Source organism: Parus major, unplaced genomic scaffold (genome assembly GCF_001522545.3).
Source record: "Parus major isolate Abel unplaced genomic scaffold, Parus_major1.1 Scaffold290, whole genome shotgun sequence".
In the NCBI taxonomy this organism is placed as follows: Eukaryota; Metazoa; Chordata; class Aves; order Passeriformes; family Paridae; genus Parus; species Parus major.
In genome coordinates, this window is record NW_015379271.1 from 19,944 (window position 1) to 40,975 (window position 21,032).

General features: G+C 44.3%; 1 protein-coding gene and 1 long non-coding RNA gene across 3 annotated transcripts; both read left to right on the forward strand.

The window, feature by feature from the left end:
• Positions 1 to 20,059, forward strand: ZNF512 (zinc finger protein 512). 2 transcript variants are annotated; one of them, XM_015615886.3, is made up of 14 exons: positions 1 to 21; positions 2,530 to 2,588; positions 3,902 to 4,110; positions 5,847 to 5,933; positions 9,516 to 9,599; positions 10,706 to 10,830; positions 11,195 to 11,281; positions 12,817 to 12,915; positions 13,284 to 13,451; positions 14,054 to 14,248; positions 14,940 to 15,041; positions 16,595 to 16,657; positions 17,191 to 17,289; positions 17,732 to 20,059. In XM_015615886.3, exons 1-14 carry the CDS (start codon positions 1 to 3, stop codon positions 18,053 to 18,055), a joined length of 1,722 nt encoding a protein of 573 aa, XP_015471372.1. In that variant the 3' UTR covers positions 18,056 to 20,059. The 2 variants fall into 2 exon arrangements, with proteins under 2 accessions (XP_015471372.1, XP_018860945.1); XM_019005400.2 differs by lacking the exon at positions 1 to 21 and adding an exon at positions 2,943 to 3,028 and having other exon boundaries at positions 2,533 to 2,588.
• Positions 7,921 to 8,427, forward strand: LOC117243771. The gene is made up of 2 exons (XR_004495665.1): positions 7,921 to 8,109; positions 8,303 to 8,427. It is a non-coding gene; the product is annotated as an uncharacterized LOC117243771 (long non-coding RNA).
• Positions 20,060 to 21,032: the final 973 nt, after the last annotated feature.

A 21,032-nucleotide genomic window follows, 5' to 3' on the forward strand; every position in this document is an offset into this window, starting at 1 on the left:
ATGCGGGGCGGCGGCGGCTCGGTGAGTGTCTGCAGTTTTTCCAGCGGTGCCGCCGGCAGCTGCGCCGGGGAGCCTGGGTGGTCCGCGGGTCACTGCGAGATGGGCTCCGGCGTCGGGATGGCGGGAGCGAGCCGGCTTCCCCGGGACCGCCGGCGGCGCTGTGCGGCCCGGCCAGGCGCGGTGAGCGGCCCTGAACGGGCGGCGAGCGGGACGCGCTCCGCGCTCCCGGGGAGCAGCGGCGGGAGTGGCCCCTCTCCGCCCGAAGGCCAGGCTGTCCCCCGAGGCCTCGAGCTGGACCCGGTTTTGTTCGGCCCGGAACTGTGCAAGAACCCGGAGCGGGGCGATGCTGGCGCCGGGGGTGCGCTTTGTTGTAGGAGGACGTAGTTCACGGAGTGTGTGGGTAGAAACGGGAACGTGGGGCTGGAACAGGGAGTTCACCGAAGGACACTTAGCCCTTCCGCGCCTCGCGGGGACAGTCGGGGCCCGCAGGATGCCCGGTGTCCCTGCTGGCACCTTCATCACCTCCAGTTTCCTTATCAGCCTCCTCACCTTGGGGAGTTTCTGTGCTGTACCGACGGTGCAGCGCCGTCTTGCCGGGCTGGATGCTGTGGAGCAGCCCCTCTCCAGCAGCAGCCGTGTTCCAGGCCACCGGCATGGCCCGGTCCATGGGCAGGCAGAATTCACCAGTCTCCCATCTTTTCAGCCTCTGGCGCGCTGTTTCACTTTTTCTCACCAAGGTGCAAAGGAAGGTGATTTTTTGGTTTCCCTTAGGTCCAGCTGTTGGGCATTCCTGCATACATTAGGTCTCTGTTCTTTAAGTCGGAAGTAAACTGTATAAATGAAAAAACATGCAGAACTTAAACACCAGTTTCTATAGATTTTTCCTTCCTAATTGCTGTTATTAACTTCTCAGAAAGGAAAGCCTGACAGATCATTTTCACTCTCCTTTTTTATTGCAGATCCTTAACTGCCACCAAAGTTCTTCATACTAATCTTCACTCTTATGCAATTTTTTTAGTTATAAAAACCCCATGAATCTTGAAACACGGCATGTTTGTCAGTCATTTTGGTTCTTCTAATCTTAGATTAAGCCAGTGAGTTTCAGCAGACTTTCCCTGCCTGTTTATTCATTTTTATCATTGTAACTTCAAAGCCCTGATTTTTTCTGTCTGCTGCTCATCGAGGTTTCTACAGATTTCTCATGTGGAGATTTCCCAGACAATGCTGTTGACACTACTGTTTCGGTGTAAATAATGCAAACACAAACATCCAATTGATTTTACTTCTAAAGAGACAAGATTTGATTGTGAAGTCATTGATCAAGCAGTTGTGAATTTTATCCTGCTCTGTCCCTAACTTTTCCATGAGTAGACTCTGGGGCCGGAGGCCCACGGAGAGACTGACACTCCATAGGTACGGTTTACTCATTCATGTATTGGTATCACTGCCTGCTACTGAACTTCTTAACTGGTGGTTGGGGTGTCTCTCACCATTGCTAGTGTGAATCACATTTTTCTATAAAAAAGACAGGTAATTTAGCCATCATTTTTTCTTTTTTCTGTTTTCTTTTTTGTGGGGGGAGGGTTTTGTTTGTTTTGTTTCATTTGAATTTTTGTTGTTTTTTTTTTCTTTTGGTTGGTTGGTTGGTGGTGGCTTTTTGGGGGTTTTATTTGTTCTTACAGTTTCTTAGCCAGTTCATGTACATGGCAAAATACTACCTTGGTTACCTAGATTACAGTTTAGGTAATATTTATACTTGTACTGGGCAATGGTTTTTATTTTCTAGTCTGTATGACTACTGTTCTTGTCCCGAGTTTTCTAATGAAGAAATGGCATTCAGTCATGATTAGTATTTGGAAGAAGGTGGTGGTACATGATTGTCCACGCGCTAGGAGCAACATACAGCAAATGAGTTGTTTGTACCGACTTGTAAACGTACTTTTACAAAGGCGTGTTAAATTACATGTCTTAATATAAACATAGCAAGTGATAAGTGACATAAAATCTTTGTTATGGAAGAAAAAGGATTCTCTGATGTGGATAAAATGAACATCTGGGCAGTTGATGGAGTATGATAAAGGGAGATAAAAAATGAGGGCATGAAGGAGACTAGAGACAACATTCTTGGCAGGGTAAATGCAAGAATTACTTCATTAGGAAAAAATAAATACTCTGTGAAAACTAGCAAATTAGTATCTAAAATATACATCAAGCAGTAAAGTATAGGCAGAAAACATATATGGGTGAGTGTACTGGAGACAAAGAATACTCCATCACATCCCATTGCAGGGGGAAAGATTGGCTTTCATATGGGGAGTGTGGAGGGACTCGTCCCCGTTTTGATTCCAGTTCCAATTCAGCTGGAGTTGGAAAGGTTAAGCACTTCCAGCTGCAGAAAACAGTGCTTTGTTTTTCAAATGGTGGTGTATGCACATGCTCAAAGTGCAGGTGATTGTGCTTGGCTGCATACTGAAATATGCTAAAAGTCAACAAATGATGCTGCTAATGTGAAGTTTTCTGCCTTGTTAGGACACCAGGACTGGACATCACAGACAGCAGAAGCTCAAGAAGTCCTTGGAAAATAAAAAGTATGTGAATGGTTTTTTGTCTAGTTTGATTGAGGGCAAGTAAAAAGCTGAGAGAATCCTAGTGGAAAACCATATCTGGTCTTTATATAATATTCTGAATTTTAAGAGCTGCAACAGTTTTAATTAGTGTGTTGAGAGTCTCAGCTGTCTTCACTTACTGGTTTGTAGGAAAAGTGCTTTTCTGACACTTCAGTGTGTATTAGCTTTCATTTAGTTTTTTTTTAGGGATTTTAACATTGTGAAGAAAAATATTCTAAGTTCGAGACTAAGTGGTGCTCCAAAATCTGTGTATTTTGGGTGTGATTGCAACTTAAAGACTTTAATTTGAGAAATCCTCTCCCCATGCTTCTGCAGTACCTCCTGAAACATAGTATGTAATGACCTGTCCTGGTGCCATCGGTCTCCCCTCCTTATTAATTCCTGGACTGATGTGTTAAAAGGTGAGCTCCACAGCTCTGAGTATTAACAGAATGGCCATCACAGTCATCGCTTGAGTGATCTAGTTATTTCAGTTGGTAATTGTAGTAGCAATGGGATATACTGCAAAATGCTTCTGTTTCATTCTTTCCTCTTTAGATAAATAGCATTTGCCCAGAGAATAGATATTCTGTGTTTCTTTGGCACCTCATTCAGGTTGCTGTCATGTACAGGAATGTAGATGCCAGGCATTTCAAAGCCTGAGAGAAATACTTTGGAACAGTGAAGCAAAGTTCCCTCTGATCTCTAGGAAAAAAATTCAGTGCTGCTGATTAGTCTAAATGTCTAATAGTCTTAATGTGGTGTGATTTGTAGAATATACTGCAAGGTTGTCTTCACTGCTGAGAGCCTCACTTGTTAAAAATCTTACTGGCTTGAAATCTTTAATTGCATAGTGCCAGCCCTGACTCTGGGAATAGAGACTGAAGGAGATCTTGCCCTTTTTGGGATGGAAAATGTCTCTTTTGTAATGATGGGCTGCAGAAATATTCTTATTTTCCAATGATAAATGCATATTTTTTAATTAAGATTCACTTGTGCCTACTTCTAAAGTTGAGAGTTTGAGGTAGGAGGAATATTTTTTCTGTTGCTCTTGAGAGCTTACTAATGTCATCATCAAAAAGATGTACTGAAAAACAGCACTGAGGATGTTTTATCTTGCTGGCACTTTACAGTTCCCAAAACTCAGAAGAGTCAGTGAACTGTGAGATTAATTTTTAGAAAACTTGGGAAGATGAATAGGATGTTGCCTGTCAAATTTATTGTGATTGCGTGTATATGCATCCATATACAAGTATGTGTCCATATACACAGGAATTCATCTTGATGTTTTCCAGGTCTAAGCAACTCGAGGTGGTGGAAACTGCTGTTATAGGAGTGAACAGTAACTATGATGACACAGTCACCAACATTTCCTCTGCCTCACCAAAGGACCCAGTGAATGGGAGTGCAGAGCCCCGGAGCAAGCGGACCATTCGCAGGCCTGCTTACTGGTTGGAAATGAGAGGAATGAAAAACAGTGTTAACAAATCTTCAGAAAAAAAAGGTATTTATCTCTGTTGGTCCAAGGCAAAACTGCTTTTCTCTCTGGTTCATCAGTGAGAGGTTGATTTGCTCCTGAAGGACATGCTGCAATTCATCCAAAAATTACAAGCTTGCTAGTGTTCTTCATGTATTAGAAGAAATGAACTTCTGCCACTGCACAAATATGGGTACAGTTCTCTGACATTACACAGTTCCTTTTAAGTGATTTGTCTATTAAAATAATCATTCTGTGGCCAAACTCATTTCTATCTGTAGAAGAGATAAGTTTGAGTTACACCAATCATATCAGAAGTAAGCTTCAAGAGCTTTAAAAATAGAACCATCAACACTAAAAAATGTGGCAGAGGGGACTGTTCAGCAGTATTTCAGATTAGAACAGCTTTTGTAGTTGGTAGATTATTATTTTTTAAGGATGTCTTTATTTTCTCATATTCATCAGTTATAATTTTCTGATTTGGAACGGTTTGGGTCTTAGGTTGTTGTAGGAACATTCAGATTTCCTGGCCTAGGAGCTGTTTTGCAAAGTTCTTGTGTGGCAGAGAGTCAAAACTTCAGTCTTCTTCAATGTATTTTCTTCTTACCTCTAAGTCAGGATCCATATTCCATTCTGTTATGTGGAGAGGGAAATTTGGTAGTTTGATAGAAGTGAGATTGCTGTAGCTCCTCACCCCCAGGTCCAGTCAGCAGCAAGACTAAGTATTCCTGTTAGGAACAAACACAGACGTACAACATACAAAATCAGGAGCCACACATATCAGCATTCACAAAAACAGCATCATCAGCCTCCATCCTTAAATACTCCATCTACTCAGTACCTGACCTTTGGATCCCAGTCTCCTCAGCTGCTGGTCCATGGATGTAGTGGCCCTTGAGGCCTGCAAAACTGCCAGTGGAGAGTGAAGACCTCCTTACAGACATCCTCACAGACCCTGCTTGGTGTCAGGCATGATAAGATTTGTATACTGACCAGTCACCTATTTACAAGGTGGTCTTTGCTACCCTCTTACACCTCTATTTTCCCCACTTGATCAACCCCAAATCAGGTAATTCTCTCCCCTCCCTTTGATACCACTCCTAAACATCCTAATCTTGTGTAATCCTGAGTTGTTCTCCACTCAGATCCCAGGTGCTACATAACCCTTGGCAGTAACACCACGCTTTCCCTTCTCACTGTTCCCCCCTTCCCTTTTCCAAAGGGTACTTCAGAGAGGTGTTCACACTGACTTATCCTTGTGGGTCTCCTGGGACAGACCCAGGAGGAAGCTGTCTGTTTCTTAAAGTCTTTAATTGGTATTTCCTGCCTACCATTGTGCTTCTGTGCTCAATCTGTATTCATAGAGATAAGACTTGGATAGGCTTGGAAATATTCAGGGCAGGCATGGTATTATTTGGGTTTGTGTATGCTCCTTTTTGTGTGAGTGCAGGTGAGGTTTTTATGACACAACCTAGTACTTTCTGTCTCTTTTTCCTGAGGACTATTTTTCCAGGCCATGTTGTGGCACTGTTTCTTCTATACCTGCTGTATCAAAGTATTGTGGGCAATGGGGTGCCTAAATGTTGCTGAGTGAGAAGGCTGTATCCAGTTCACTGGTGTCCAGGTGCCTCACAAGAACTACTTTTTTTTCCTTTTTTTTTTTCTCTACTAAGTGTTGAATATGAGGATGAGGCAGCAGTAGACTCCAAGCTGTTATCCAGACTGAATACTGAGACTGAAGCATATCTGTTCTTATTTACCAGGAGAAGTACTATTGAAAGGCAAGAGGAAATCTGAGCAAAGGGAAGGCAAAGATGTTAAAGACTCTCCCAAGAAGCAGAAGATTTCAGGTAATACGAATAGCTTGTAATTCCTAATTACAAGCCTTCAGGTACTTCAGACTTCTCTGCCCAAATGACATCTTCTGGAGTCTTCATACTCTGTTTCTGATTCTGAATGTTTTGTTCTAGAAGACCATTAACTAATGTCTGCTTGATCGGTGGGAGGTGTTCTACTTTCAGTCTGTCTTAGAAGTCCAGCAAAGGGAAGGAGGCAGGGAATTATGGGAAGTGTAGGCCAGTCTGCATCATTTCAGTTTCCCAAAAGATTATAGACTAAATAATCTGACATTACTTGTAAACATCTGGAGATTAAGCATCTGATAACAGCAATATGAGTTTGTTAAGAAGAAATCAAGTTCCAAACTCTTTTTTTTTTTCTTTTTTTTTTTTTTCCACAAAGATCAAGGGGCGAAGTGCTTGACATTATAGGTCTTTCATTCCTTCAAAAGGTTTGTCAGTCAGTAGTTAGGTGCAAAAGAAGGTGTACAAGTGGTGAAAGTAGGAGCAGATGACACAGAAGTGCACATTTTCTGTCCAGTCTTGCAAGGATGAGGTTAGGAAAGCCAAAGCCAGCCTGGAGTTGAATCTCGCAAGGGATGTGAACAGCAACAAGAAAGGATCCTACAAGTACATGAACAGCAAAGGGAACACTGGGGAAGGTGTGAGTGCACTGCTTATCAGAGCAGGGGAGCTGGTGACAAATGACACAGAAAAGGCTGAGGTGCTCAGTGTTTTCTGTGCCTCAATCTTTATTAGTTAAAGGAGTCCTTCAGGAATCCCAGGAGCCCGAGACCAAACAGGGAAAGTCTGGAACAAGGAAGCCATACATTCAGTGAAAGAGGTTGAGGTTGGAGCACCTAAACAAACTGGATTTACCAAATAATTTGCCAGTAGTTTTGGTTAAGTGAGAAGGTCTGAGAGGAGTGGAGGTTAGCCTGTGTGTCACCCATCTGCAGGAAGGGTCAGAAGGAGGATCCAGGAAACTACAGACGTGTTGCCCTAGCCCTAGTGCCAGGGAAGGTCATGAAGCAGATTATCTTGGCTACTATTATGTGGCATCTACAGGACAACATGGTGATCAGGTCCAGGCAGAATGAGTTTAGGAATGGCAGGTACTGCTTGACTAACCTGATGTCCTTGTATGACAAGGTGATGCACTTGACAGATGAGAGAAGGGTTTGGATGCTATTTACCTGCACTTTAGTAAAGCCTTCTGACACCATTTCCCACATCATTCTTCTGGAGAAGCTGGATGCTCATAGTTTGGACAGGTGCACTCTTTGCTGGGTAGAAAATTGGCTGGATGGCTGAGCCTGGAGAGTCATGGGGAATGGAGTGACATCATATGGGACTGGTCAGGAGTTGTCTTCCTCAGGGCCCAGTATTTGGCCAGTCCAGTTTAATATCTTTATTGATGATCTAGATGAGGGCATTCAGTGCACTTTCAGTAAGTTTGCAGATGACACCAAGTGGAGTGGGATGTGGATCTACTAGAGAGCAGGAATGCTCTGCAGAGGAAAACAAGACAGTCTGAAATGACAGGCCAAGGCCAACAGTGTGAGGGTCAACAAGACCAGGTGCCAGGTCCTGCCCTGGGGTCACTATAACCCCATTAAGCACTCCAGGCTGGGGCAAAGGAGCTGGAAAAAGCCCTGCGAGTGTTGGTCAAGAGTGGCTCAACACAAGCCCAGCTGTGCCCAGGTGGGCAAAAGGCCAGCCAGTGGCACCCTTACTGTGCCAGCTCTGGGGTGGCAGCAGGGCCAGGGCAGTGCCCGTCCCCTGTGCTGGCACTGCTGGGGCACCTCCAGTGCTGGGGGCAGCTCTGGGCCCCTCCTGCCAGGAGAGCCCTGGAGGGGCTGGAGCGTGTCCAGGGCAGGGAACGGAGCTGGGAAGGGGCTGGAGCCCCAGGAGAGGCTGAGGCAGCTGAGAAAGGGGCTCAGCCTGGAGAAAAGGAGGCTCCGGGGGGACCTTGTGGCTCTGCACAAGTCCCTGCCAGGAGGGGACAGCCAGGAGGGCTCGGGCTCTGCTCCCAGGGAGCAGGGACAGGACAAGGGGAAATGGCCTCAAGTTGTACCAGGTTTAGATGTGATACTGGGAGCAATTTTTTGCCTTAAAAGGACTGTCCAGCCTTGGCACAGTTGCCCAGAGCAGTGGTGGAGTCCCCATCCCTGGAGGGATTTGAAAGGTATGTGGATGTAGTACTTGGGACATGGGCTAGCGGTGGCCTTGGGAGTGTTGGGGGAACTATTTGACTTGATAGTCTTGGAGGGCTTTTCCAGCCTAAACAATTTATGATTCTAAGTCCTGTGGGGCCTGACAGGTTGCACTAAATGCCAAGAGCTGGCTGATGTCATTGTGAGGCCATTCTTGATTGAAAGGTTATGGTGACTGGCAGAGGTTCCTGGAGGCTGGAAGAAAGAAAATATCACTCATATCTTCAAGGACAGAAAAGAAGATCAGGGGAACTACAGGCCAGTCAACCTCACCTCAGTCCCTGGGAAGGTGATGGAGAGAATCATCCTGGAACACATCCTGGAACGCATTTCCAAACACATCAAGGACAAGATGGGGATTTGGAGTAGTCAGCATGGATTTCTGCAGGGCAAATCATGCTTAAATCAACCCAATACCCTTCTACAATGGGGTCACTAGATAGATGAAATAGGAGTATAGAAAGATGGTTCATAGTCTGTCCCTATATTCAATTCTAACTATTGTTTTTGTCACCAAGGACTTGGAAGTATATAGACAGCACAAAGCTGAAAGTGACAGCAAGTGTATTGGAGAAAAGACTAAAAGTGAAAATTATCTTGATGATAGAGAAACAATTTAAAAATAGAACAGAGATGAGTGTAAAATTAAAGATGATATAGTTTGGGAAGAAATACTTCTTCACGGCTGAAAAACAAATAGCCTCCCAGAAGTCAGTGCTTCAGAAGAGGATTCAAGATCTATAACAGATCAAAAGCTGACTAGGGACCAGCAGTGTCATAGTTGTTTTTAAGAAGGCAGATGTTAGACTGAGAGCTTTGAGAAGGAATGTAGACTTTGTGAAGTAATTAGATATGTGAAGTAATTCTGTTGTAATGCAGGGTCACCATGGAGTGCTGTTTCCAGGAGTAGGCACTGCAGTTCAGGAAATGTGTGGGACAACTGAAGAGGACAGGAGAGAGCCAGCAGCATAACCCATATTGAAACAATAAGAGTTTCTTAGTCTAAAGAAGACAGGAATGAGTAGAGAAATTAGACTCTCCATTTTGGTTGATGAGTCCATCAGATGGACTCAGACAAACTGCACAGAGGATGTTTCAGTGTGAAGAGTTCCCATCGCCTGAGCTTTGTGTATGAACAACCATAGCACTTAGAAATATTTGGGTGGGACTAATGACTGACACTATAAATAGATTTTGAAAGGGAGTAGGAAACATAATCCTGATGTTGCTTTAGAAAAAAAAAACCACTGAACATTTCTGAATAACTTTGAGACAGCAGACTGAATAGTAGCCTTTTAGCAAAAAAAAAAAAGGCTTTTTATTGTAACAAAGCTAGCAGAAATGAGTCTTCTGGCTTGTCTTGTTTGTGTTATGACAGGGAAAAAACAGCAAACTGGAACAAAACAAAACTCCAGAACAAAAGGCCACTGTGTTCAGAAAGAGCCAGAAACCTATGGCGCAGGTAAGAAGAAGCAGTAGCTAAGAATTGTTTCTGAAGCAGATAAAAGATAAATGTGATTCTAGGATTTGAATCTGAGCAACAGCTGTGTTTCTGGTGTTTCAGTAGTTCACTTTACCATGGACAAGGAAGAGCTGGCTGTTGTCCTGGCAGTGTGTCTGTACTGCAGAGCAGGACTGAAAGGACTGCACACTGCCCAAGTTGCACGTGCTCTTGCCATTGCATCATGTAATAGTGAATGGGGAATCACTTTTTGAACTGAACAAAAGCCTGTTAAAATAGTTGCATTACTAAACTCATAAAAATAGTTATAGTTTTTACTCAGCAGAATATGTGTGCAGGAAAAACTTGGCTGCTGCCAGATTACCTTTTTTAGGAACCAGAAACCCAAGCAATCTCACTGAGAAAAATAAAATTTTCCTTGATTCATTATCATAGCACTCATTAAACACCTCAGTTTTATGCCAAGTGCTGTTTGATTCACCAACTTTTCCCCCAGCCTACTGGAGAGGGACAACGTGGGCCTGTTATTATTGGGAAAAGAGGAAAGGCTTTTGATCTTGTTATGGTAAGAATTCAGGCAGATAGCTGCTAAACCACTTTCTTCCCAGAACCCCTTTCAGTAATTTATAATCCTTGTGGATTATGCCAAACTTCTGCTTGAGGTTTCAAAAAGAGGCCAGAAACTGGAAGCCATGCCACACAGGGTGCTTTTCCCTGGCTGTTGAGTAACTTGACCTGGTGGCCTGTGACTGCTTTTACTGTGAAAACACTTTTGCCAAAAGAAAAGTTTGCTTAGCGTCCTAAAGTAATTGTGCAACAGAAATTAAAAAAGGAAAAATGTCCACTGGTCAGGTAGAAGAGCACTCATTACAAGGGAATGGTAGATTAAAGATTATTTGTAAAATGTTCTTTGCAAAGGAGGGATGTGTGTTTTTGTGACATTACACACCTAAGGCTGTAAATGAGCTAGATGTGTTGAAGTGCAGCTGGACACAAGTTTGGTAGCATGTGACCTGTTTCTTTTTAAGGTTCACTGTGCACATGGAAGGAGAAAAAACCCCAGATCTTGTGTTAGCACTTTTATTCTAAACATTGTGCTTTGACAGGTAGTATGGAAGAGCAATGGTCTTTAGAGATTCAGGACAAAGGCCGAGTTACCTGTCCAACATGCCGGGCTGTGGTGAGAAAGACTGTAGAAGGATTGAAGAAACATATGGTAAATTGCAGGAAGGTAAGAACACAAGAGATGAGCAATGGTTTCTTTACTCCTCTTCAACGTACTGATAGAAATGCCTACCTATTTTGTGTTGTATTTAAAACCAGTTTTGTCTCATCATCATGTCCCTAAGCAAGAGTCCTTTATACAGTTGTAAGAATAGTGCTTGCCCAGCCTTTTGCTGGAGGTTTGGGGTAGTGAACAAAGGTGTAGTTATTTCATTGTTCCACTACACTTCAGACTCCATAAAATCTGATCTTAGAAGACAGTTACCAGGCCCAAATAAATTGTTCTGCTCGCCTGCTCCTTTCTGCTGAAGAGTTTTCCACTGCTTTGGTTAATTTACAGTTAAATGCACCAAGTCCTTGTTTATTTCTAGGAAATGTTCACATGTCATCATTGCGGGAAGCAGCTGAAGTCTTTAGCAGGGATGAAATACCATGTCATGGCAGACCATAACAATCAGGTAATACAACTCTTGTACATCTAAAACTGCTACAGGCAGAACAGGCTTTGCTCCTTTCCTGATACACACAGAAACAGAACATGGAGTGTTTTTTTCAAGTGTTGTAGCTGTTCAAGTCTAGTCTAACTATTATTTTTCCAGTGAGACTTGACATCTGAAAAACAGTAGAATGTTACCAGAGATGGTAGGCACGCAGCATCATAGAAAGATGATTTCTATTTAGCTTGATAATGTCGCACATAAAAGGCATTCCCAATCAGAAGGAAAAAGATTAGGCTGCAATTTTCAGTCCTTTGCTAGAAAGGAGGAGGTTTTTCTACATCCAGAGCAGATTAGATTTGAGGTAAAATAGCAGAAGCAGCAATTAGTTCTTGTCTCTCTTTACAGTAAAAATACTAACCTAACACTAGATAAGTCCTAATACTACAATCTGCTTTTCCTCTTTGCTCTTCCTTTAAAGAAGACAATGTCTCCTGTTGTAGTTGTGAAGAATTAGAACTTTTGAAAAGGTCATTTGGAAGTTTGTGTAAAGTTCAGATAATTCACTTTGATTTTTTTTTGCACAATTCCCAGTACTGCAGTTTTTGGACCTACAGCTGTATTAGTAAATGATGCAGGTCAGGGATCATGTTCTGGCCCTGAGGATTAGGTCTGAGTTCTATCTTTTTACTCAGTCTAGGTATAATATTAGGTAAAGTAGGAAATAATATACAATAATGATCAGAGAGAGAATAAGGAACTTGAGCTGTAGTTTAGCACAGATGAATAACTGTTACAAGCATTCAGCTTGACTTCAGTCAGGCTAAGTGGAAATAGTAAGACTAGTAAATGTTTAAGATGCATCATTTCCTGTCAGTTTATTCCTTTTCAAGGTAATCCTGCTTTGGTTTAACCCCAGCCAGCAGCCAAGCTGATAAATGGAGATAAAGACAGTTGAGATAAAGGCAGTTCAATAGGTAAAGCACACAAGCAAAGCAAAACAAGGAATTCATTCAGCACTTTCTTGCAGAAAGGTCCAGGCACCTCCAAGACCACAAGGTTCCATCACACAAAATAGTGGCTTGGGACAACAAACACAATCACAAGGGCTATCCCCTTCCTCCTTCTTCCCTCAGCTTTATATGCTGAGCATCATCCCATATGGTCTGGAATATCCTGGTGATCAGTTGGGGTCGGCTGTGCCACGATGTCGCCTCCCAACTGCCTGTGCACCCCCAGGCAGAGCAGTGTGAGGAGAGCCCTTAGCGCTGTGCCAGGGCTGTTCAGTAATAGCAAAACCATCTCTACGCTGTCAACCCAGTTCCCAGCACAGATCCAAAACAGTCCCATACCAATTGTCACCCCAGCCAGAACCAGCACAGACACAGAGAGTGATGATTATAGTAAATACATGTCTATAAAATCATAAGTTGCAGAGATTTAATTATTTTAGAAGCTTTCCTGCCCCAGTGTGTTGAATAATGAATTACCTTGTGGAAAGAACTGTAAATGCTGAACATCCTGTGTTTTTCATTTATCTTTCTGCTGTGCTGTAGCCAGTTGTGAAGGAGGGAGAAGAATTGGATGAGCAGCTTGAGCGAGACCGCCTTCGGAAAGTTTTGAAGCGAATGGGAAAATTGAAGTGTACAAGGGAGGTAAGGTGCATTGTGCAAAGTACAAATTAAACAGCAGTGAATGCATAAACATAAAAACATGAGAGCACTGTTGGCTATGCTGTAGTGCTGGCCAAAGCAAGATTTGTTTCAGTATCCCAGCTATGCTTTTACGACAGAGTAGCATAGAATCATAGAATAGTTTGGGTTAAAAGAGACCTTTAATAGTCATTTCAATGCCAATTCTTTGTTGCAGATTTTGTCTGTCTGAATAGACTAACATGAAAGTTTTCTACCTGCTTGTCTCTGCTCTGTCAAGATAAGTGATAGTACCTTGGTCAGGAAACTGTGGATCCTGTAATCCCCTAAAGAATGATTTTCTTCCATGTATTTTTCTTCTGTGTTGACAGGGCTGCACAGGCAGCTTCACCAGCATAATGGGATACCTATATCATGTTAAAAAGTGTGGAAAGGCTGCTTCTGAGCTGGAGAAAATGGCTATGAAGTGCCACCACTGTGGAAAAGCATACAGATCAAAGGCAGGACTTGTCTACCACCTCCGATCTAAGCACGGGCCGGTGAGTGCACCCCGCAGTGGTTATCAGGGGACTGTGATGGGACTTCAGCCACTTAGTCTTGAGACACATGTAGGCTTTTGTCTGCTACTTTGGTGGGTAATTACAGATCACAGGTCTTTGCATTTTTCCTGTCCCTGGATTTTGTCCTTGATAGTTTCTTTCTAGCAGCAGCTGTTGCTCGTCTGTGACTAGGATGAAGTTTTTAATAGTAAATCAGCATGGCAGCAGTAAATGACCTTACTTTTGCTCCATGAAAGAGTGAATGCTAGCATAACCCGTGAGATGCTTTCCTTTGATCTTAAAAGACTCACCATTGGAGCAGAGCATGCCCATGAGAGTTTTACAGTGAATAATGGAATACCTTTCAAGACTAGCAGCTGCACGAAGCTCTCTGCTTGAGCCTCACTGCTGTGATCCCTGTGAGCAGATCTGGGGGTCTGTCTGACTAGTGGGATGCACTTCTTCTCGTATGTCTCTGATAATAAACCATAGCTGCTGCAGCCTATTCATGAGAGATTTGGCAAAACATTTCTTCCCAGTATTTAGTGTAACTGAAATAGGAAATAGTGAAAGAGGCTTACCTTTTTGGGCCCTCATTGCAGGTCACTTTCCTCCATGAGGAGAGAAGAACAGAGACCCTGAAAGAAATCAAACGGGAGCAAAACAGCACAGGCAGAGTTCAGAGGAGATCTGCAAAGGTGGCAATCTACTATCTCCATGAGCTGGCAGGAGAAGAGCTGGCCAAAGAGTGGCCCAAAAGAAAAGTTCTGCAGGACTTGATTCCAGATGACCGGAAGGTACAAGGCCTTAAAAATGCTTTATAGGGTTCAAGATTATACCTTCTCATCTGATAAGTCTTGTACTGGCTCCAACCCCATGTTTATGGCACATGAAAAGCAGTATGTTGCATGGAGGATTGGGTTCTGCTCTCTCTTGTCTTAGATTACAGTATTTCTGCAACAGCAATTGCTGTGGTGCAAATGTTTTGTTCAGGCAAACTGTAATGACTGTGAAGTCCTACTGCTGGAATTCTCAGTGGGCACAAGCAACATGGCCAGTTATGGGCATGATGTTGCTCACAGTTGATAGGCTCAAGATCATTCCTGCCATGCTGTAAGGCCCCATCAATCCTTCCAGTCTCTCATACATGCTGTGATATTTCACAGTGTTTCAGACTAGAGAGTTTCCAGTAGCGTCTTTCAGGCTGTGAGTGAAACCCAAGGGAAAATGATGCTTTATGATTTCAGCGGGGTAGGTACATTTAGAGGAATTGTTGTAGTCAAGATGATGGGAAGTTTCAGATTCTGATATTGTGGGGGTTTTCCAGATTCAGTTATATTTCTATAGAGTTGGTGAGACTGGAAACACTCATTATTGGGAGTTTGTTTGTTAGAGTAGGAGAAGAGATAGCACTTCTGCCTCAGCCTAGAAGAGGAAATTCTGCTTAGCTGGCATTACATCCAGCTCTCAATTCCATCTTTGTCTCAGCTGAAATACACTCGTCCTGGACTGCCCACATTTAGTCAAGATGTGCTGTGCAAATGGAAAACAGAGATAAAGATGTACCGAAGAGTCCACTGCCCAAATCAGGTAACCCTTTAATTGTTTCTGAAGCCCCAGAGGGGACAGATTTCAGGTCTGTATGAGCCAACAGCTTCCCACAACCTTGAAACTGCAGTTGGTCTCTCTTTGGTGTGAGACAAATCCTGCTTCATCTCAATATGGCTGCTTAGTGTAATCAAGACCCTGTTTAGTCTTGGAGATGTCTGAGGATGCTGCTTTTGTCCTTTCCATCAAAAGGCCCTGGGGATGATCCTTTTGGGAATGTGTGTGAACACCTGAGAGCCAGTAACTTGGTATCAGGCTGGTACAGGTTTCTCAACCAGGTGGGCACTTGGTCCATTTGGAGATCTTAATAGTGGGAAAATGACAGGCCCCTGCCTTTCTATCTAAATCTAATCATAGAAAGAAGAAGTAGAGGTGGAAATACAAGAATAAAGAGACTTTGTCTGGCACAGAACTTGAGTTTTCTTTATTGCACTAGACCAGCTTTAAGCTCTTTTCAGCCTTGCCTTAAGCATTTCCAGGGATAGGGCAGCCCCAGCTTCTCTGGGCAACCTCTGCCAGGGCCTCACCACTCTGACAGGGAAGAATTCCTTCCCAGTATCCCATCTAGTCCTGCCCTCTGGCAATGGGAAGCTATTCCCCCTTGTCCTGTCATGCCAGGTCCTTGTCCAAAGTCCCTCTGTGGCTCTCTTGGATCCCTTTAGTCACTGGACAGCTCAGTTTCCTACAATGCCTTACAGCAATCACCAGTCAGATCCAATGAGAACAAGGAGCCTCCTTGGTGGAGGTGGTGGTGGGCCATCTCCATGTGATGCCTGCTCTCAGAGAGCCAAGGGTCAGCCCTCTGGGTTTGGTGCATAGATGATGCCTTCCCCCTGTCCTACCCTACCCCACCCCCAGCACTCTCTCCCCAGTATTCAGGCTAGCATCATTTTCAAGTGTCAAAATTGCAGGACCATGTATTTGGAGCTGTCTCCAGAGAGTAGCTGTCCTGTGTCAACAAGCAGTAACCCAGCAGCATGTCTTGCTCCTGCCTCCTGTTCTGGGACCTGGGCTAAGGGCTGAGCACAGTGTGGTACCCCAAGACTGATGCCTGAAGCTCCCCATGGGACAGACCTCTAAAGGTGCCCTTTAACTGAGACCAGGGATGTTGGGTGCTGTACTCCTGCTCTGTGCCACTAGAGACATGAGCAGTGCAGGAGGGAGAAGTGTCTTGTATCTGCCCCGTGAGCTCTGTTTGAAACTTTTCTCTGTTGCACTTTAGGCAGAAAGCAAACTATCATTTTAGTCAGGCTGTTGGTAGAGCATGAGTGTAACTGTCACAGGAGTCTCTTTATTATGTCCAAGTGTGCTCAGAAACTGGAAATATATATATAGTAAGCTTAATGAAAACTCTTCTAATGGTCTTTTTACCAGAAGCTTTCTGGCTTTGGAGGATTGGTATCCACCTGCCTCTGCCTCTCTTTTGTGCTTTTGGGACTGCCCTCCAGATATAATAGTGCTTTATTTTCCAGGAAGAAGTGATTTCTTTCTGGCATGTTGTTCACATGTTTGTGTTTTTGTTTTTACTGTTTCAGGGTTGTGAATCTGTATATGGCAGTGTCTCAGGACTCAAGTCTCACCTTGGCACATGTACCTTGGTTGGTAGCCTTTGTCTTATATAATGGCCCCACTGTCCCTGTCCCTCTGATAACCTTTTGTTCGAGGTCTTGTCCTGCCATCTGCTAATCTGAGATCCTCACAAATTCACTGATTCACAGAATGGTTTGGATTGGAGGGGATCTCAAAGATTACCTCATTCCAGCCCCCAGTTTAGGTGCTCCCCTACATGCTAAGGAGGTTCCCATTGCAAACAATGCTTGAGACCGGGAGGAAGCACCTTAATGGCATTCCTTTTCAGCAGTTCTACCTGTAGATTCACAGCTACAAGAGCAGTTTTTCCAGGTGCACTGCTGGAGACCTTCTGTTATCTCAGAGAGCAGTCCTGCGCTTCATGGGCACAACTGCTCATTCATGTCAGTTCTCCTGTAGCTAAAGCTGTCTGGTATGGATGAGAGTTTCTAGTTTTTATTGCTGGATTCTATCTGAGCAAGATTCAAATGAAATATATAGATTTATCAGCCTCCTGGTCCAGCAACTCTTTATGGAATTTTTTTGTTTGTTTTGATGCCAGGGAGACTTTGTGGCTGGTAAATACAAGTGTCTGCTGTGTGAGAAGGAGTTCATTTCGGAGAGTGGGGTCAAGTATCACATCAACTCTATGCATGCTGAGGTAAGGCAGGCAGAGTGGAGCCTCAAACCCCAGGCTATTGGAGGTGGGGAGAATGTCCTGAGAAGAAAATGCTGGATGTGTGCCATGTTTTACTTTTTCCTTGCTCACTGTTGGGAACAGGGTCCTTAAACTTGGCTGATCCTGTGTTGGTCTGGGGAGGAAGTCTTGTGTCATGTCACACGCCTTGTCCCAAGCTGCTGCTGTTCTGTTCAGCTCTGCAGCATTTCCTGTGCCTTTAACTAGGCAAATCTGAAATCAAATCTGGATCCTCTGAGACAGAGTGACACCTGAGGAGACACATCAAAGAACAGAGCATTGTTAGGCAGTTGCCTTTCCAGATCTCACATTTCAGGGAAACCTTGTCCCACAAGGCAGCCCTGATAAGCTTGATTTGGTATTTCCACCACCATCAGTACCAACCTGTTGCCTTCTAAACCTGCAGGACTGGTTTGATGTGAATACAACGACCACCAAAAGCTTTGAGAAGCTGATGAAAATTCGCCAAAGGGAAGAGCAGAGGAAGCAACGGAAGAAGCGTCCTTTGACCAGGGGCAAAAAAAAGAGAGCTGGAACGCTGGTTGCCAAGAAGCTCCCCACTGTTGGAGTTGAAAAAATGAGGAGAAGTAAGAGAGGTTGTCCACAACGCGTGGACAATGAGAGTGCAAGCAGTGAGGAAGGGGCACCCCAAGTTTCACAGAGAGCTGAAGTTCCAAAAGCCAGCCGCAAGCGAATCCGAAGTAAATCCCTAGAAGATGAGAAGGAGTAATTCTAAAGCTTTTCAGTTACAAGTCCCACTCCTGTCAGGCTCATAACCCACAGCACTAATATAAGCAACTGAATGTCTTTGGGACTGTGACTCAATTCTGCGGGTGACTTTGATACTGAAACTTCTGTCTCAGTTGTGAGGAATACAAACCAAAGCTGTGGTGCAGAGGCTGCTTCTGCTGGTGTAGTTTCTTTTGGACAGTGGCACTAACAGTGTACCCAGTGTGATTCCTGCTCTGGTTGCAGTCTCAGTTTGGTCATACTAGTTGCTTGTTTAGTGGTTTCCAGTACAGCAAGTGTTTGTTTTGTCATCTTCCTCTGATGTGTGAGATCACATCAGATCATCACAAAAAAGGGTTCTTTTTTACAGTTCTTCCCATAAGGGACTGACTAGCACAATGTTCAGGTCTCTTCAAGGTGGAAATCCATTCTTGCACAGAATGCACACAAATTAAACATGAAAACAGTGCTGTGCAGAGTGCAAAGACTCCAGCTTGCCCTGTCACTCTCCTGTCTGATGTCAGCAAGGCTGCCACAAAAGAGACCTTCTCAGTGTTTGCTGTATCCTGTTGCACAAGGCTCTGTTTCATACACCGGTGTTTATGCTCAGCACCAGCACGTGTACTTGGAAGGGGATGGAAGGTCATTATTGCCCTTGTCAGGAGCTCACTGTTCCCCTGGTGTCTGTCTCCTGTAATGCTGGATGTTGAAGATACGTAGAAAGTCTTCCAGTGCTGCAAGGACTGAATGTTCTCAAGCCCTTTGGAGATTCACTAGCCTTTCCAGAGCCCCCAGTAACTAATGTACTGAGATGGCCTTTGTGTACCCTCTGAAGCCCACTTGTTTCATGCTCAGCTGGGAAACATACTGCAAGACAGTGCATATCGACATGAGCAGCCTGCTAGTGCTGGGACCAGGTTCCATGAAGCTGCCTTGCCAGCTTGTGGTTCTTTGTCATGCCATTGCTCCCACAGTGTCCTTTTACCCTGCTCAGCAGATACAGTTTTCATTCTCTTACATACCCTGTTTCTTTTCAGTATCACCTCTCTGTGCAAATGAGCTGTATTAGCAGTGGCTTCCCTGTGTAGAAAAGGTTAAAAGAAGAGGGGTCATTATTTTAAGTCATGTGTTGGCATTGTCTCTGGATCACAAGGAATAATATCTTCCTATGCTCCATAAGTCATAGAACATTAAGGGATTGGAATGGACCTTAAATATCATGTAGTCTCACCCCCCACTGCCATGAGCAGGGACAGATCCCACTGTACCAGGTTGCTCAAGGCCTTACCCAACCTGGCTTTGAATGCTGTCAGGGCTGGGGTATCCACAGCCTCCCTGGGCATCCTGTTCCAGTGTCTAAATGCAGCAGATGTCATAGAAGCTAGCAGGAGGCAGCAGCACAGGCAGTCCTGTTTTTCTAAGAACGGGTTCTCCAGAATCTCTGTTATCCAAAGACCCACTGTACCAGAAAATTGCAAAATTTGCACTGTCTGACAAAGTTGCTGGTGCTGAAATTCACAGGGAAGCCATTGCAGTGTCTGGAGAACAGGCAGGTTTGTACGTGCATGTTAGTACCAGCATGATCTCATTGTTCTTGACAGTGGGGAGTAAATACTGTAGGACCAAGGTGGTCTCAAGAGCTGCCTTTGGAACCAGGTGCTGCTGTGTTTGCAAGTGCTGTGCTGAAAGCAGATGTGTGGACTGTGCAGGGTGTGTAAAGTCTGCAGTGAGATGGCCAAGATCAAAAGGCAGCAAAATAAAATGCCACCAGTGCAAGAATGTGGTTTCTTGTCTGTTTGGTTGTGTGATGTTCTTGGTACCATCCCTCCTCACATAATCCTGCCTGCCTGCAGGATTGTCCTGCATGCTCTGGTGCTGTTTGGTTGTCTTCACAGTTTATCTTCAGAGCTCCACAGCGCTGTACTTCCAGCAAATGTTCGCTACGTTCCCACTCAGTACAATAAACCCAGGAATTAAAGAAGGTTTTTCATGGTGGTTTCCAGCCTGGAGTCTTGTTTCCTGTCATTCCTGAGTTACTAACTAGACCTGCTCTCTAGACATGGATACTTTGTGACCACTTGGGTTTTGTACTTACTTTAAGGTACTCCTCCAGGTAACACGGCAGGTGGATAAAAAGCATTCTCCAACAATCCATCTCTGTCCATCGGCATTACAGCAGATTGTTGGCTGGATTGGCTCAAGCTGGGATGAGGTTGTGGTGCTGCTGCCACCTCACCTGCCACCTGTCCACTGTTTATGAAGAGAGAGATCTGTCCTGGAGCACCTGCCTCCTGCTCTAGTGGGGCTAAGGCAGCCGTGCTCTGCTGCTCTGAGGGCGAGGAGTTTAGCAGAGAGGCAGAATCACCTGTCTCACCTGCTGTCCACACTGCTGGAGATGCAGCCCTGGATACTGGTGCTTTCAGGGCTGCCAGTGCACATGGCAAGGTTGGGTCCAGTTTTGTTGTCCCTAGGACCACCAGGCTGCTCTCCATCCATGGATTCCCCAGATTCTTCTACAGGACATCACTCTCCTCCAGCAAATCAATTGCACCAAGCAGCTTGAATGAAGACATTGTGTAGTGTAGGCAGCAGGCCCTGGAGAAACGCTGTCCACTGCCCCAGAAAACTGGTCCTTGCTGTTATCAATTCTACCTGAGCAAGTACATACTTAGATCCAGTTTTGAACAAATCAGAAGTGACAAAAGAAACCAGCTAGTCACTCAATATTTGTTGCAGTGATTCATTGTACTAAAAATGCTGTGTCTTCTCATCAGAGCTTGTTTTTATTTCAGCCTCTCTATCCCATACTGCTGGGTCCTGGTAACTGAAATAGCTTTATGGTGTCAGAAATTTCTTCCTGCATATTTGTAGTCATAACTAAGTCCATACAAAATTTGCTGTATGAGCTAAGGAGGCTTGCTAGTCTCAGTCAAAATAGGTTTTTCTCTTTTTTTTTCTGTTGTGCATTGTTCTTTGCT

Coding starts and splice junctions, on each gene's coding strand:
- ZNF512 (XM_015615886.3), top strand. CDS start 1: ATGCGGGGCGGCGGCGGCTCG. Junction 5,934..9,515: donor CAAGAAGCAGAAGATTTCAG/GTAATACGAATA, acceptor GTGTTATGACAG/GGAAAAAACAGCAAACTGGA. Junction 17,290..17,731: donor TCAACTCTATGCATGCTGAG/GTAAGGCAGGCA, acceptor CTAAACCTGCAG/GACTGGTTTGATGTGAATAC.